The sequence below is a fragment of the Pelodiscus sinensis genome, chromosome 1 (assembly GCF_052426305.1).
Source record: "Pelodiscus sinensis isolate ZL-2025 chromosome 1, ASM5242630v1, whole genome shotgun sequence".
Classification (NCBI taxonomy): Eukaryota; Metazoa; Chordata; order Testudines; family Trionychidae; genus Pelodiscus; species Pelodiscus sinensis.
In genome coordinates this window covers 28,907,518-28,920,480 of record NC_143052.1, presented here as the reverse complement: position 1 = coordinate 28,920,480, position 12,963 = coordinate 28,907,518, and the positions used below count along the sequence as shown (strand labels likewise).

The 12,963-nt window shown below is 47.9% G+C and overlaps 1 protein-coding gene across 2 annotated transcripts in view; it reads right to left on the bottom strand.

Moving 5' to 3' along the window:
- SLC26A4 (solute carrier family 26 member 4) overlaps nt 1-12,753 on the bottom strand; it is a 44,505-nt gene extending 31,752 nt beyond the window's left edge. Inside the window, exons 1-5 of one of the 2 annotated variants that reach the window (XM_014572171.4) lie at nt 12,238-12,753; nt 11,315-11,473; nt 5,858-5,997; nt 1,801-1,911; nt 1,222-1,406 (exon numbers count right to left, since the gene is read on the bottom strand). In XM_014572171.4, the coding sequence (XP_014427657.2) occupies nt 1,222-1,406; nt 1,801-1,911; nt 5,858-5,997; nt 11,315-11,469 (591 nt within the window). In that variant the 5' untranslated portion in view covers nt 11,470-11,473; nt 12,238-12,753. Of the gene's footprint in view, nt 1-1,221; nt 1,407-1,800; nt 1,912-5,857; nt 5,998-11,314; nt 11,478-11,879; nt 12,185-12,237 lie in introns of those variants that run through there. The other variant, XM_025183249.3, reaches the window with a different exon arrangement.
- Between the last annotated feature and the right edge of the window lie 210 nt (nt 12,754-12,963).

Genomic DNA, 12,963 nt, shown 5'->3' with positions numbered 1-12,963 from the left:
CCCTGACAGATGTTTGTCTAACTTGCTCTTAAATATTACCACTGATGGAGATTCCACAACCTCTTCTCTTTTCTAGACTATACAAACCCAACTATTTCAATCTTCCTTCATAGGCCATGTTTCTAGACCTTTAATCATTTTGTTGATCTTCTTTGGACTTTTTCCAGTTTCTCCACATCTTTCCTGAGATGTGGTGCCCAGAACTGGACACAATACTCCAGCTGAGGCCTAATCAGCACAGAGTAGAGTGGAAGAATTGGTTGTTGTCTTGCTCACAACACTCCTGTTAATTCATCCCAGAATGATTTTTTTTGCTAGTGTCACACTATTGAGTGATATTTAACTTGATATAGTGTCTTAGTTCCTGCGGATTTCTTCTGTATCCCCACTATCCACTTGTGACCTCTGTGGTTCAAATTTTCACACACTTTTACAGAATTTGGTGTCTACTTATGCATTTTCTGTTAAAACACCATGTTCTTTTTGTATTCACCAGGACTCATTGAACCATCTTCCCACACATTAACCTGGTGTATCTGAACGTCATACCTTCCAAGGAAACAAGGGAAGACTGCAGAGCTGTGCAGAAAGGTTGGCCCTCTTTTGTCATGATCCAAGATCTATGCTGTTGGAATATGGTTTCCCTCCAGATCTTCAGGGTTTTTGTAGTCACTCAAGCTACGTCTACACTATGCACTTTGCCGGACAAGGCAATGCAAATGAAGCGCTGATTAGCATTTTCTCGTGCTTCATTTGAATAATCTCTTCCAATCCATTTTTGCGCAAGAAGTTTTTGCACAAAAGCATTCAGTGTGGATGTGTCCGTTTTGCGCAAAAAACCCTTTTTGCGCAAAATCCTTATGCTTCTTGGCATAAAACTCTTGCACAAAAATGGATCGGAAGAGATCATACAAATGAAGCGTGAGAAAATGCTAATCAGTGCTTCATTTGCATTGCCTTTTCCAGCAAAGTGCGTAGTGTAGACGTAGCCTCAGCTTCTGCCCAGTCGCACAGCTATGCTGCCATAAACCTTTTCCCATGAAGGGGGAAATGTGTTCAGTTCTCTGTCATTTGATAGCTGTGTGGATTTCAGGGTGACTTTCCCCTCTCCTGTATGTTTTACCACAGGAAGGGAGTCCTAATAAGTTATTTCTAGCTGCAGTTTTGCCAATTATTTAATGAAGTAAAAGTAACATTAAGTCTTTGAGGCAGTTATATTACCTGAATAATTCCAACCAGAAATGTGAGGGTACTGGCAACCACTACTCTCTGTGCATCTCTGGCTGCAGTGTCTATCAGCGTTTTATTAAGTCCTGTAGCATTACTGCTCACTATGCGGAACTTTTCATCGGGGGCCATGGTCAGCACAACAGATCCCACCATCAAAGCGACCACAGGGAAAGGTCCTGCAAAGAAGAACAGTATAAAGCATGACTTTATCTACATCACAAAATCAAAGTGTTTGCGAGATAAAATCAGAAGTTCTACATCAGAGAACAAGTGAAAAGGTTATTGTGATGATGAAAATTCTGTTCATTAAATAATATAGAATGAATTTCTCAGTGGTTTTGATTCTGGATGGTGTCTAGCACAACACTGGAGTGATGAATTTCAGCACAAATAAGAGCAGAAGTGTGCATGGGAACAGGTAAAGTTAAGCATTATGCACAGCCCCCTGTACTGAGCCAAAATACGTTTTAAGCCTCACAAACCTGATGATAGTTAATAAAGTGACAAGCTCCCATAAACATTATGAAAAAAGAGAATTGACTGAAACTGAAATTAAATGTAGCCAGTTACCGGCTGAGAGATGCCTTGATGTTCCCAAGATGAAATATGTCAGAAGGGGAAAAAATGCAGAGTAGAGACCGTATCCAAGAGGAACTGCAACCAGTAATGCAAATGCCAAACCTGTAAACAAATGTAATCATAATTTTAGTTACAGATCTCACAACAGACTAATCTCTGGTCAAGAAATGGGCCAAATTTTCAGGAAGGCAGCTTGTTTTCAGCCAGCCACAATTTTAAAATACATGTTGCATCGTAATTCAGTTGTGGGCACAAATTGGAGTGTTTGTGCCTTGACATCTTTGAGAGTACCTAACAGGTAGTTACAGATGTAAATATTAAGAGTTACACCTCCCCTTTGCTTTTTCACAAAACATAGGCACAAATTCTGAAAGCTTTGTGAGGCTCAGGAAGAACTTTGCTGTGAAAGCAACTGATCCACCTTTCCACATGGATAGTTGGTGCAAAAAAGTCTAAATTATGGTTAAATTTTTCAAACATGGATACCTATTTATGCCACAGCTCTGAAAATCAGTCCATTTTTATTTAGGTAACGACATATGGATTTAGATGTCTAGTCTTAGGCACCCAAATTTGAAAATTTTGTTCCTTAACAATAAAATGACCAGTTAATAAGAAAGTCCATGATGAGGCCCCATTGAACAAAAAAGCAGCTGTGCAAGATGCTTTTCCCTGGATACCCATGTTGCCTTCTTCTGTTTATCTGTTTGACCTATCAGCTACACTGAAAAAGTGAAGGAAGAAATAAGAGGTGTAGAGAAGTGTTTTATCCCACTCCTAGAACTATAATATGTATAGAAAGTTAATGCTGTTGCAGGCAGCACTTACTCCCATTACAGAGTCCATTAGTCCTCTCTCAATTATCACAAAGTGTTACAGGATAAATAATAGACTCCTGGGAAGGCTGAAAACCAGTACACATGAAGAGTCATAGGATCTGCGTAGTTGAGGAGCAAAGCACTTGAGGATCCCTGGCATCTGCTTAATTTTTGGCTCAGTTTTGTTGTTGTTCCACTGCCTGGTTACTATGCATCCAACCAGCTGGTGATGGGAATTATAGGGTATACCAGCAGTGGTGGGCAACCTACAGCCCATGGGCCACATGCAGCCCATTGGGGTTCTATGTATGGCCCACAAGACATTTTGGTTACTGTTGCGCATGCACAGGTTTGCCAGATTCTGCTGGTTGCTGTCCACATTAGGGATGATAGGGTATGTCTACACTACCCTCCTAGTTCGAACTAGGAGGGTAATGTAGGCATACCGCACTTGCAAATGAAGCCCGGGATTTGAATTTCCCGGGCTTCATTTGCATAAGCGGGGAGCCGCCATTTTTAAATCCCCGCTGCTTCGAACCCCGTATAGCGCGGCTACACGGGGCTCGAACTAGGTAGTTCGGAATAGGAATCCTAGTCCGAACTACCTAGTTCGAGCCCCGTGTAGCCGCGCTACACAGGGTTCGAAGCAGCGGGGATTTAAAAATGGCGGCTCCCCGCTTATGCAAATGAAGCCCGGGAAATTCAAATCCCGGGCTTCATTTGCAAGAGCGGTATGCCTACATTACCCTCTTAGTTCGAACTAGCGGGGTAGTGTAGACATACCCCCCCAATATCATGTAATTGAATAGTTGAGTAAGTGCACGAAATCTTAGCAGCTACACAACTATTTGATAGTCCCTGGGAATATCGGAGGCCACAGCAGTGTGGAGTGGAAGGTGGAAGCTGGTTTATGAGGGGAGCTGGTTTATGTGGGGAGCCAGTTTAAAAGACAGCTCCACATGCAGATTGGCTGCCTGCCGCCCACGCTACTGCCTCTGATAACCCCCATGGACAGAAGCTGCTCCACATCCCACCGAGCATGGACAGAGACTGCTCTGAGGCAGCAGACCCTGTCCACGGGAGGTGGGGGGTGGGGGAGGGGGTTCAGAGGTAGCAGCATGGGACAGCAAGCAGAAGGCAACAGCATGCGGGGGAGGGCAGGCAGCACTGGGGAGCTAGTGTTGGGGAGAACTGGCTTCTAAGCTGGCTCCCCCCAACACCGGCTCCTGCTGCGCCCTCCCCCACCCCCGCCTCTGTAGGAGGCAGCAAGGAGGGGGGACAGTCAGGTCCATGGGAGCGGATATGCATGGAGAACTGGCTTGAAAGCTGGCTCCCCACACATAGGGGCTACGTCTACACTGGCCCCTCTTCCGGAAGGGGCATGTAAATTTCACGAGTCGTCGTAGGGAAATCCGCGGGGGATTTAAATATCCCCCGCGGCATTTAAATAAAAATGTCCGCCGCTTTTTTCCGGCTTTTAAAAAAGCCGGAAAAGAGCGTCTAGACTGGCCCTGATCCTCCGGAAAAAGTGCCCTTTTCCGGAGGGTCTTATTCCTACTTCGAAGTAGGAATAAGACCCTCCGGAAAAGGGCACTTTTTCCGGAGGATCGGGGCCAGTCTAGACGCTCTTTTCCGGCTTTTTTAAAAGCCGGAAAAAAGCGGCGGACATTTTTATTTAAATGCCGCGGGGGATATTTAAATCCCCCGCGGATTTCCCTACGACGACTCGTGAAATTTACATGCCCCTTCCGGAAGAGGGGCCAGTGTAGACGTAGCCAGGGTATGTCTACACTACCCCGCTAGTTCGAACTAGCGGGGTAATGTAGTCATCCACAATTGCAAATGAAGCCCGGGATTTGAATTTCCCGGGCTTCATTTGCATGAAGCCGGCCGGCGCCATTTTTAAATGCCGGCTAGTTCGAACCCCGTGCCGCGCGGCTACACGCGGCACGGAATAGCTAGTTCGGATTAGGCTTCCTAATCCGAACTAGCTGTACTCCTCATTCCACGAGGAGTACAGCTAGTTCGGATTAGAAGCCTAATCCGAACTAGCTACTCCGTGCCGCGTGTAGCCGCGCGGCACGGGGTTCGAACTAGCCGGCATTTAAAAATGGCGCCGGCCGGCTTCATGCAAATGAAGCCCGGGAAATTCAAATCCCGGGCTTCATTTGCAATTGCGGATGACTACATTACCCCCGCTAGTTCGAACTAGCGGGGTAGTGTAGACATACCCATATTGATTCCAGACTGCCCTCTTTATCCTCTGTGCTGTTGCCTCTCTATCTATCCTTAGTCTTGTTTCAGGTCATTAGGTGCAGCTGTAATATACAAATACTCAACCTACTGAGAAGCAGAAGATGGGCAACAGTGCTGAAGAGGCAGCTGACTTTACTGTCTGCACAGGATGGGGAAGATCTGCACACAGGACTAGATGAAGTGACAATTCAGCCCAAAATAATTACTATACTGGAACAGACTGGTAGTCCATCTTGTCTTATGTTTGAAAGTGGCTGATATTAGGAGTTTGAGGGTGGAGAATGGGGCTCTAACTTACCTCCTTCTGGAGTTCTTCACATCTCTCTAGTCATGATTAACTAATGCTGAGTAATATGTAAACCTTGCCACTTCTCTTTTTATCTACTCTTCTCTATCATTAATAAATGCATTTAACATGACCAGCTGAATAATGCAAACCATGTACTGTGAATATCCATTCCAACTTTTAAAATGTGGCCAGGTCCATGCACCTTTCATATTTGTTTGCTACAAACATTTGCACAATCAAGCTTTACTGGTACAAATGTTAACATAAAGTTGTATTCACTAGTTTACATTTGTCTAAACAAGTGTTTGCTGTGCTCAGCCAAAGAAAGAAAGAATAGTAAGTGACTTACAGACCAATCGAAACAACTGAGTAACACAATTCAGTTTGTAAATGTTTCCCTAATGTCTGCAGAATTAAAAAAACAACTCAAAAATACTTAAAGGAAATTGCTATTTGCTATCTGAGATTCCATAAACTGAAAAGAAGACTAAATTAAGCAAATCAGTGATTTACTGTGATATATTAAATCATATGCAATATAAAATAACATGAACCCTCATGGATCTTCTAATCATGTTTAATACTAACTTATTAATTAGAAAGGATAAGATGTAGTTATGGGAATGTCAATATAGTACACACAGATGTTATCTTTAATAACAGATAAAATCTGCCTAGATCTTACCTTGCAAAGTAGCTACAAGTCCAGTACTAACACCAGAGATGATATCACTAATTAGCCATTCCTTTATTCTGTACTTCGGTAGCCATTCCAGGACAGGAAGTAAGGACTTAGTTATCTGAAAGGCCTTTTTTCTTGAACAGCTGCCAAAAAAAACCCAGATAATTAAATTGTCAGACTAACCCTGTGAAATCATAATTTGAAAGTGGAAAAAATCCTACCAAGATCTTTCAGTTGGTGATAGTTAGCCAAACGAATATCTGAATACTGCTTACAATGCACTGATCTTATAGTGCCAAATTCTGCTCTCAAGTTATGAGTTATCCCAAGTTTGGTCCATAATGCTTAGTATTTATTACTGAAAACACTTACAATGGCCAGCAATTTTCACCCTTTTTAACATTTAAAATATTTTATTCTCAAAACTATTAGTATTTGTGAAGCACAGTAACCAGTGAATTTTCTCATCAGAGATTTTGTATCAAGGGGTAACTTGCCAAAACATTTAGCTAACTCACGTGATTAACTAAAAAATTAATCATGATTAATTGCAGTTTTAATCACACTGTTAAAAATAAAATATCAATTGAGATGTATCTAATATTTTTATATTCTTCTATATTTATAAAGATATTGATCTAGATTACAACACAGACTATAAAGTGTACAGTGTTCATTTTATACTATTATTTGTATTGCAAATATTTGTACAGGCAGTCCCCGAGTTACGCAGATCCGACTTACGTTGGATCTGCAGTTACGAATGGGGATTTTCTCGCCCCGGAGGACTGGAGCGGCAGGACGCCTGGTCCCGCCACCCGCCTCCTCCGGGGCGAGAAAAGCTGCTCCCCGTGTCCCTAGTCTGCTGGGGGAGCCAGCAGACCAGGGAGATGGGGAGCAAAGCGGCGGAGGACCCGGGCCGGACCCGCGGCGCTTCCAGATCAGCTGGAAGCGCCACGGGTCTGGCCCGGGGTCCTCTGCCACTTTGCTCAGCGTCTCCCTGGTCTGCAGACCAGGGAGACACTGAGCAAAGCCGCGGAGGACCCGGGCCGGACCGCGGCGCTGATCTGGAAGCGCTGCGGTCCGGCCCGGGTCCTCCGCCGCTTTGCTCCGCGTCTCCCTGGTCTGCTGGGGGGGGGACGCAGTTAGTGCCCCCCCCCCAGCAGACCAGGGAGACGTGGAGCAAAGCCCGGGGCCTGTGGTAGAGCAGGTGGGGCACTGCCGGTTGGTCCCGCAGCACCGCTCCTTGGCGCTATTGGACCAACCCAGCAGCACCCCAGCTGCTCTGCCCCAGGAGTCTTGATTCAGCCGCTGCTGATCAGTTTCAGCAGCGGCTGAATCAGGACGGCTGGGGCAGAGCAGCTGGGGTGCTGCTGGGTTGGTCCAGTAGCTCCGAGGAGCGGCCGCGCTATTGGACCAACCCAGCAGCACCCCAGCTGCTCTGCCCCAGGCGTCCCCAAGTCAGCCGCTGCTGAAACTGACCAGCGGCTTACTACAGGAAGCCCGAGGCAGAGTTGCTCTGCCCCGGGCTTCCTGGAATCAGCTGCTGATCAGTTTCAGCAGCAGCTGACTTGGGGACGCCTGGGGTTCTTAAGTTGCATCTGTATGTAAGTCGGAACTGGTGTCCAGATTCAGCCGCTGTTGAAACTGATCAGTTTCTGCAGCGGCTGAATCTGGACGCCAGTTCCGACTTACATACGGATTCAACTTAAGAACAAACCTACAGTCCCTATCTTGTACGTAACCCGGGGACTGCCTGTACTATAAAAAATGATAAACAAAATAAATAGTATTTTTAAATTCACCTACTACAAGTACTGTAGTACAGTCTCTTTATTGCAAATGTGCAACTTACAAATATAGATTTTTTGTTTACGTGTGTGCACTCAAAAACAAAACAATGTAAAACTTGAGAGCCCATAAGTCCACTCAGTATTACTTCTTGTTCAGCCAATTACTTAGAGAAAGAAGTTTGTTTACATTTATGGGACACAATGCTTTTTATTTACAGTGTTACCTGAAAGTGAAAACAGGCATTCATATGGCATGTCTGTAGCCAGCATTGCAAAGTATCTATGTGCCTGATTTGCTAAACATCCATATGTTCCTTCATGCTTCAGCCACTATTCCAGAACACCATACTTCAATGCTGGTGATGCTAATTTTAAAAAATGTGTTAATTAAATTTGTGATTCCTATGGGGAGAATTGTATGTCCCCTGCTCTGTTTTCCCTGCGTTCTGCATAATATTTCATGTAACAGCTATATTGGATGATGACCCAGCACACATTCATTTTAAGAAATCTTTCACTGCAGATTTGACAAAACACAAAGGTACCAAAGTGAGATTTCTGAAGATAGCTACAGCATTAACCCAATGTTTAAGAGCCTGACATGCCTCCCAAAATCTTAGAAGGAGGAGTTGTAGGGCATTTTTCCTAAGTCTTAAAAGAGCAACATTCTAATGCAGAAGCTACAGAACCCAAACCACTAGAAAAGAATATCAACCTTCTACTTGTGGAATCCTATGTTCCCTGAAAGCTGCGCACATGTATGGCTGCACAGGAGCAATACACACACACACACACACACACACACACACACACACACACACAGATGATTAACAGCGTGCACACAGCTGGCAGCGGGTGTTCAGATGCCCCTCCCTACACCTTGCTCCATCCTCCAGCTGTTCACATCCTCCTGCTAGCAGTGCAGAGTGGAGGAGAGGTAGGGTGTCCCCTTCTGCTCTTCTGACCCATCTCCGGAGAGAAGGGGGAAGAGTGAATGACTGTCTGCCTTTTTTAAAGAGGCAGTGCACTGTTTTTGAGATTTCTCCAGGAGCCAGCACACAATCTCTCTCTCTCTCTCTCTCTCAAGCACACACACACACACACACTCCTTCTCCCTGCCCCTGCACCCTATCTCTTCAGAGCAGGGGAGAAGGGACAGATCCTGGCTTGAGGAGAATATTGCTGTACTCAAGAGGTCTACTTTGAAGGGTGAATCTCTTTCTTAGACGCAATGCACTGCTTAACCTGAGCTTTCCTCAGTAGTCAGTTCACATAGTCTCTCTCACTCACACATACACATGCTAACACATACTCTTTCCCTTCATCCCCATACCATGTGCCCCACCTCTGCAGAGTGGGGCAGGAGAGAGAAAACAGGGCTCAGGAGCAGAGCAGGATAGCTTTTAGTGTCCTAAAGTGATGGTTCATGGGGTTTCCCAGAAACTTACCCAGTAACAGCGCCCACACACACCATCTCTGTGTCACACATACATACTATCTCTGTGTCACATGCATAGTGTCATCTACTCACACAACACACCATCTTTTTGCCTGGTCTGTCTGTCTGACTGTCTCTCTCGCTCTCTCACGCACACAATTTCTGGGTCACACATATACTGTCTCTTTCACATTCACCTCCCAACAACACTTGTATTATTGTTACTATTTAGTACTTTCTGGCAATACACACATATTTTCCCCATTAATTGTATACTTTGCAATGTGTTATTTAAGTGTTTTGACTGGTCTATGCATTTCATAATTTTTATTTCTCTTTGAGTGGCAAGTTCTAAAATTCCTAACCTGCCCTGGCTGGAGTAACTATCTATATGGTGCACAACAGCACATGCATTGGTGCATATAACAACATGCATTCCGCACATGGATGGAAAAAATTAGAGGGACACTGTCATCTGATTCAGATGATGAAAATGCACATATGTTCGTCTGTACAGCTTTGGACTATTATCAAGCAGAACATGTCACCAGCATGAATGCATAATGAAATGGTGGTTGAAGCATGACAGGGCATATGAATGTTTAGCATATCAGGCACGTAAATACCTTGCAATGCTGGCTACAAAAGTGTTATGCAAACACCCGTTCTCACTTTCAGGTGACACTATAAATGAAAAGAGGACAGCATTATCTCCCGTAAATGTAAACAAACTTGTTTCTTTAAGCAACTGGCTAAACAAAAAATAGTACTAAGTGGATTTGTAGTCTCTAAAGTTTTACATTGTTTTATTTTTGAATGCAGTTGTTTTTGTACATACATTTACATTTGTAGAAGCATGTATAAAACGTACGTGCGTCTACATTTATACAAACTTCTACATGAATTCAACTCTTATGATAAAGTGATTGCACTACAGTACTTGTAATGGAAGAATTAAAAATACTGTTTATTTTATTTTCTACAGTGCAAATATTTGTAATAAAAAAGAAATATAAAGTGAGCACTGTACAATTTATAGTCTGATGTAATTTAAGTCAGTATATTTGAAAAAGGAGAAAATATCCAAAATATTTACACAAATGGCATTCTGTTATTGTTTGATAATGCAATTGACTGAGTGATTTATTTCAATTATTTTTAATCACACAATTAATCGCAATTGATTTTTCTAATCACTTGATAGCCCTAGTTTTTATTCATGTTTTTAAAAAATCTACTTTGAAAATAATTTTGAATTATTCACCTTTCCAAACAAAATATTGGATTATATTCAAAGGGTTAGAGTCTGTCACTCTTATTCTGACTGGCTAGCATCTTACTCAGTGAATAAAGGTGTTCCTACATGGGTCAGAACTAAGAATGATCTATGTTTACATCGTTTTTAAGCTATGTTCTCATTACACAGGCAGAAAAATAGGTCTTTTTGGAAATAATTTTGTTTTCGATACAAATTTTTGCCATAGTGTCGAAAGTTGCTTCTTCGGTTAGGTCCAATTCATTGATACGCTTGTCTGTATACAAACAACTAGTTTTGAAAGAAAAAGGGATCGTTCTGCCTCGGACTATAAAGTGCAATCAAGTTGTAAGTGCAACGATTGCTTGCAGGAACAAAGAATAATGGCTGAGCAACATTTCTCTTGTAATAAGGCCAGAAGTGGGTCAAGTTCGCCTTCATTCTATTTGGAACAGATTCTGCACCCAGCCAGCGGCGGGATCCGGGCGCCTTTCGCTGCGACAGTCGCTCTAGATCTGCACGGAGCGGAACGCGGCTTGCTAAGACGAAAGCACCTCAGTGCTCCTCGCAGGGACTGCGCCAAACAAGACGCCAAACGAGCGCAGCAACGGCGAAAGGAGCAGGAAGAATCAATGCAGCAGCGAAGGGGGCAGAGCCGAGCACCTGCCAATACTCCCCGCGGTCTGGACGAAGCTCAGCCCCTGCCCAGAGACTGGGAGACCGCGCGAAATGCGCCGGGGCCAGGCTGGAGTCTCACATGGACCAGGAGCGCCGAGCGTCCCCGGGAGCCGCTTACGCGGCCAGTCCTGTCGCCACTCACGCGCGGGCGGCCCAGGATCGCTGCCCCCTGCCCGCGCAGGGCACTGGGACTACCCGGGAGCAACCGAGCCCTGCGCTTCCTTCCCCTCTGCGGGGCTCCGTGCCCGGATCGTGGTCCCAGGGCCCAGCACGTGGCTCCCTCCCTCCCATCTCACCTGCAAGCTCCCTGGACTCGCTCGCGCAGGGTGGGCTGCAGCTGCTCCTTCTTCTCGTTCTCCTCCTGAAAAGCCGGCTCGCTGTAGATGGGCCGGGCCACCACGTAACGGCCCAGGTCCGGCAGGGGCCCGGCCGCCCGGCCGCCTGCTGCCATGGCCCTGCCTGCGCGGGGGAGAGAGAACGGGGCACCATGAGCGCCGTCTGCAGCCATCCCCGGGACCCAGCTGCCGGGCTGCGTCCAGCCTGTGTCCAGCGATCGCAGCTTGCGCCCAGCCTGTGCCCGCCCGGCGCTCAGCGAGCGTGCACTCCAAGAGAGCTCAGCCTGCCCCCAGTGCCGAGCCCACTGCCCAGCTAGGGAGCCCGCCCGACGAGCCTCCCAGGCCGAGCCCAGCTAGCGCCCACTCCCCGGTCACTCCAAGCCTGACCCCGAGCGCCCAGGCCAGCGCTAGCTGGGTCCTGAAATCAGCGGCCGCGGGGAGGCTGCCCCTCTTCCCGCTGGCCCCCGGGATCCCGGCTCACAGAGCCCAGTGTCCCTGCATCGAGGGCGGCCGCTGCGGGCAGTACCTGCTCCGGCTCCTAAGCCCCGGCTCTGGGTAAGGCAGGCGGCCCGGCCGCAGCATTTATAGGGGCAGCCACTTTATTTATGGGGAAACAGAGACACCCGGCTCCAGCCTGAGCGAGGAGCCGCCTGCCCTGCCCCCTCGCAAGCCCTGCCCCGGGCCTGCTGCCTCCACTGGGCCCTCCCACCCCTGGTCCGGGGGCTGGAGCCAGAGGACAAGATGCCCCCCCATGGGGAGCGCCGCGCCCTGCCCTGCCAGCAGCCCCTGGGCGCTCGCACGCCGCGGGAGGCGGGGGTATCGGAGTGAACGAACTCGCTGGGAAATAGACTCATGCTCAGCCTAGCCCCGGCGGAAGGAGCCACCTGCCTGTCTGCCCACTGCGTCCCGTCTGCCCAGCTGGCAGCTATTCCAGGGGCCGCCTCCGCCGTGCAATTCCCTCTGCCTGGACGTGACCCCGGCGTTTCCTCGACCGCCCCCGCCTAGGTGGCCAATGTAGAGGGGCCGTGAGCGGCGGCTGGTCACACACGCTGCATAGCCCCAGCGGCCCCAGGCCTGCCAGGTGCGCCCCGCGCCGGGGGGCCACTCGCTTCCCAGCGTCGCTCAGCCCCAAGCCCGCTCTGTTCCCCAGCTGGAGGCCGCGACCCTGCCAATGGCCCGGGCTCTGGGGACCTGGCAACTGCACAAGCGCTTCCTTGGCGCTGCGAGCACAGCGGGGCCGCGAGCCGGCGGGGAGCCGAGCTCAGCTGGGCGGTGGGTTGGGGAGTCTTAGCGCCCAGAGCTTGTGAGCGCTGCCCCAAGGGGCCAATACACAGCTCAGAGCGCATCGGCCCCCCCCCCCAGCTTGCCTGCCCCAGCCTCTGAAATCTCATCAGCAGGCTGGGAGAGGGGAGGCCCGGGGGGCTCGGTGGAGCATGGGCGGGCCGTGTGGTGGGGCAATTTGGGAAGGGCGGGCCTTTCCCCGCCCACGATACCCGCCGCACACCGCTTGGGAAAGGCGCGGCTTGTGTCTCCCAGGCTCACATCGCGCTCCTGTCCGTGCATGCCTTCTCCGTGGGGCTGGGTACCGCCCGCCGTGCCAGCAGCTCCCC